Source organism: Austrofundulus limnaeus, unplaced genomic scaffold (assembly GCF_001266775.1).
Source record: "Austrofundulus limnaeus strain Quisiro unplaced genomic scaffold, Austrofundulus_limnaeus-1.0 Scaffold231, whole genome shotgun sequence".
Lineage (NCBI taxonomy): Eukaryota > Metazoa > Chordata > Actinopteri > Cyprinodontiformes > Rivulidae > Austrofundulus > Austrofundulus limnaeus.
In genome coordinates this window covers 622,046-625,194 of record NW_013952633.1, presented here as the reverse complement: position 1 = coordinate 625,194, position 3,149 = coordinate 622,046, and the positions used below count along the sequence as shown (strand labels likewise).

General features: G+C 37.1%; 1 protein-coding gene across 2 annotated transcripts; it reads left to right on the top strand.

Moving 5' to 3' along the window:
- The first annotated feature begins 282 nt into the window (after positions 1-282).
- cytl1 (cytokine like 1) lies at positions 283-3,149 on the top strand. Of its 2 annotated transcripts, none has more exons than XM_014019795.1 (5): positions 283-344; positions 1,141-1,443; positions 1,543-1,587; positions 1,771-1,917; positions 2,914-3,149. In XM_014019795.1, exons 2-5 carry the CDS (start codon positions 1,291-1,293, stop codon positions 2,956-2,958), a joined length of 390 nt encoding a protein of 129 aa, XP_013875249.1. In that variant the 5' UTR covers positions 283-344; positions 1,141-1,290; the 3' UTR covers positions 2,959-3,149. The 2 variants fall into 2 exon arrangements, with proteins under 2 accessions (XP_013875249.1, XP_013875250.1); XM_014019796.1 differs by lacking the exon at positions 283-344 and having other exon boundaries at positions 860-1,288; positions 1,381-1,443.

Sequence of the window (3,149 nt, the reverse complement as noted above, 5' to 3'; positions counted from 1 at the left end):
CTGGTTCTGCTGGAGGTTTCTTCCTGATTAGCAGGGAGTTTTTCCTCTGCATCGTTCGCTCAGGATGGGAGACTGTGATTCAACGCAGCCTGCTGGTTTCTTCTTTAGATTGTTCTTTTTATGTAGAGTGCCCTGAGACAAAGTATGTTGTGACTTGGCGCTTTATAAATAAATTGAATTGAATTGAATTGAACTGAATTGAATTGAATTGAATTGAATATTTATACGAACAGAGGGAAAGAGGAAATGATAAACACATGGAGGGAAGACTGATTGGTGATCACAGACAGGTGTGGATGATAAACTGAGAAAAGGCAGGAAAACAAGCTGAGGAGAACTGAGAGGTGGTGACACAGAAAAGACAGAACAACAGACAACACAACCCTCACATAACCAATTTTTGTCAACTAGTTCTACTAAACTGAGCTGAGCAAAGTTACTCAACTGGGTTTAGTGGAACCAGCTGACATGACTTGGTTAAGTAAACTTGACACTTGACTTTACTTTTACTTAGCAGTTTTATGACTGTTAGTTAAGTACTTTCATTATGTTGTTCACCATGTATCATTAGTAGGCAACATTGTAAATACTGTACACTCAAAAAAATCACAACATTTGCGTTGGATAAATCTATTACAATTACTTTACATTCACTTATAAAGTAAATTTTAAATAAATGCTTTAGACTTACTAAATACAGTTGAGTAGAACCTGTTGAAACATTTTAATTAAGTAAATCCATAACAAATGTTTAGATTTTTAGTGTATTTAACTTTTTTGTTAATTTTTATTCTGCACTTCTATTGCATGCTATTAGTACTTCCTGGATTATTTTTGTTTGTTTTTTGTTTTGTTGTTGTTTTCATATAAAGTTGAACTTTTTTTTTTCATTCTAAGAATTTCTTTACATTGTTGACTTGTGTTAAGCGACAAGAAACCAACCCTGAATCCTTAGCAGTGAAGTTCATTTTATAAGGTCTTTTTGCTTTTACTTAGTTGTTTTTTTACAAGTACTTCATACACTTCTGAGTCAAAGCTTTAAATTGTGTTTACTACTTCAGTTGAAAAAAAAAACCCTTCCACCGTTACAATTCTGATCGCCCAAAGCCAAAATAAGAGCTTTCCTATCTTCCACAAAAGGTTGTCACATTCCAAACTCCACATATGTGTAATTGTTTTGGAGTAAACAAAGAGGGTGTGTGTTAAATCTTTGCTCTTGCATACGTGGCTGGATGTGAGCACTGGCCAGACGAGTGAAGAAGTGTTCAAAGCAGCAGGTCTCAGTCAGGTATGTCGATCTTACACCACGCGCTGCTCGTTTCATCCTTGGTGTCGCTGGCACTGAGTTACCCTTTCTTCCCAACAACATGCTACTCTAAGGCTCTGAGCATGAAGCGAGAGCTCACCCAGATGGCTGCAGATCTGAGGAGAGACTCTGAAACGGTAAGTCAGCTGCTGTCTTCACTGTCATAAATTTCTGCTTCACTTAAGTATGTTTTCTTATTTAACTTTATTGATTTGTTATTTTTGCTTTTCATCCAGACTTACTGCATGGCTCACATGCCAGAACTTTATCTAGACATCCACGTAAGTATGGTCAAAATAATTCTCTTATTATAAAATAAATGCATATAGAAAATTAAATTTAAAAAAAAATCAAAAGAAGTCATGCTTCCATTCTTTTTTTTAGTTCCAGGGATGTTGTTTGACAGTTTTCTGCAACCCCAAACTACTGTAAATCACTCACCTCTTAATTGCTCCTCATGCCAGAATGCTTGTGTGATGTACAAACTGTGGACCTACATCTCTCTGGTGGAAGGCCTCAGACAGCGGCGCTGCGCTTACACCAAAGAAGTCAGGAAGCTGGAACACGGTCTGCGACAGCTCTTCATTATCTTGGGGGAGAAGTGTCATGGGGTAAGACGGACGGAAAGAAAATATGTTGAAACTTGCAACACTAAGTTCCATGCCAACTGAATTAGTTAAAATGTCAGGTGCTATGTTTATTTTGAAAATTCAGTCTCTGCTTTTATATATGGCTCTGCTTTGTCACTGTTATGCTGGCCATTTTAACTTCAAAAACAGCATGCATCAGGCAAAAATATTGGCTCATGTTTAAAGTTAACCAAAATTGCAGAATATCAATCCTTAAGTACAATACAATGGAAATAAGGTCTTATTTGTGGTGAATGGCACAGACGAGCAGCAAAGAACCTCCTCCCTGCACTCCAAATAAGGTAGGATGTTACCAGTTTGCAAGAAAGTTTCAAGTTCAAATCAAATGTAAAAATAAGGGCAAATGAAGGTGGAGAATAAAACAATTTTTTTCATAAATCCCGATCAGAATGTCTTATTTTGAATATGACCAATAACCAATTATGTATTTTACGTTCTCTTAGCTACACAGCCAGTTACTGCAGCCTGGCACAAACCAACAAAAGAAAAAAAAAAGGGAAAAACAGACAGTCTGTAATTTAATGGGTCACCCGGCGAGCTGTTGGACAGGATTAAACGGGGTTTATGATGCAGATTATGAAAACCGTTCTGTCCTCTGTGGATGTCTGATCCACAGCTCACGTGATCTATGAAGTCAGGTTCGTTCAGGTCTGCAGCCGGCGTCCTTTAAAAGGCAGACGTGACCTGTCTGTGCTGACTGGGACGTGATAGAAAATGAGGAGGGGAAAAAAGTGGGTTTTCCAGTAATTAAGGTCATCCAGGAAATGGAGTGAAAGGGTCTGTGAAGGGACTTTCTGCTGTAAACAGTGTGTACGCGTGATTGTTACATGATGTTTTTTACATGATATCATATTTGAATAAATGTGTTACATGTATATAAAAGAGCACTGGTAAAAGCACATGTTCAATTATTAAATGTCTTTTTTGTTGTTGTTGTTGTTATTGCTGTTTTCACAGGACTTGGTGTTCAAAGTCTTTGACTGTGCTGCCCTGGAGCGCTGAAGTACTGGATGCAGAAACTGCAAAATTATAACCTAGAAGAATGAGGAGAAAGAGAGTAACTAAGCTCAATTTTCTTAAGCTTTTGAGATCCCAGCGGTGAAGCAAATCTTTCATCTAAGTCATATTATTTAATCTGCAAGGCAAAAATACAGTTGCTTTAAAAATAAAATAAAATAAAATAAAATAAAATA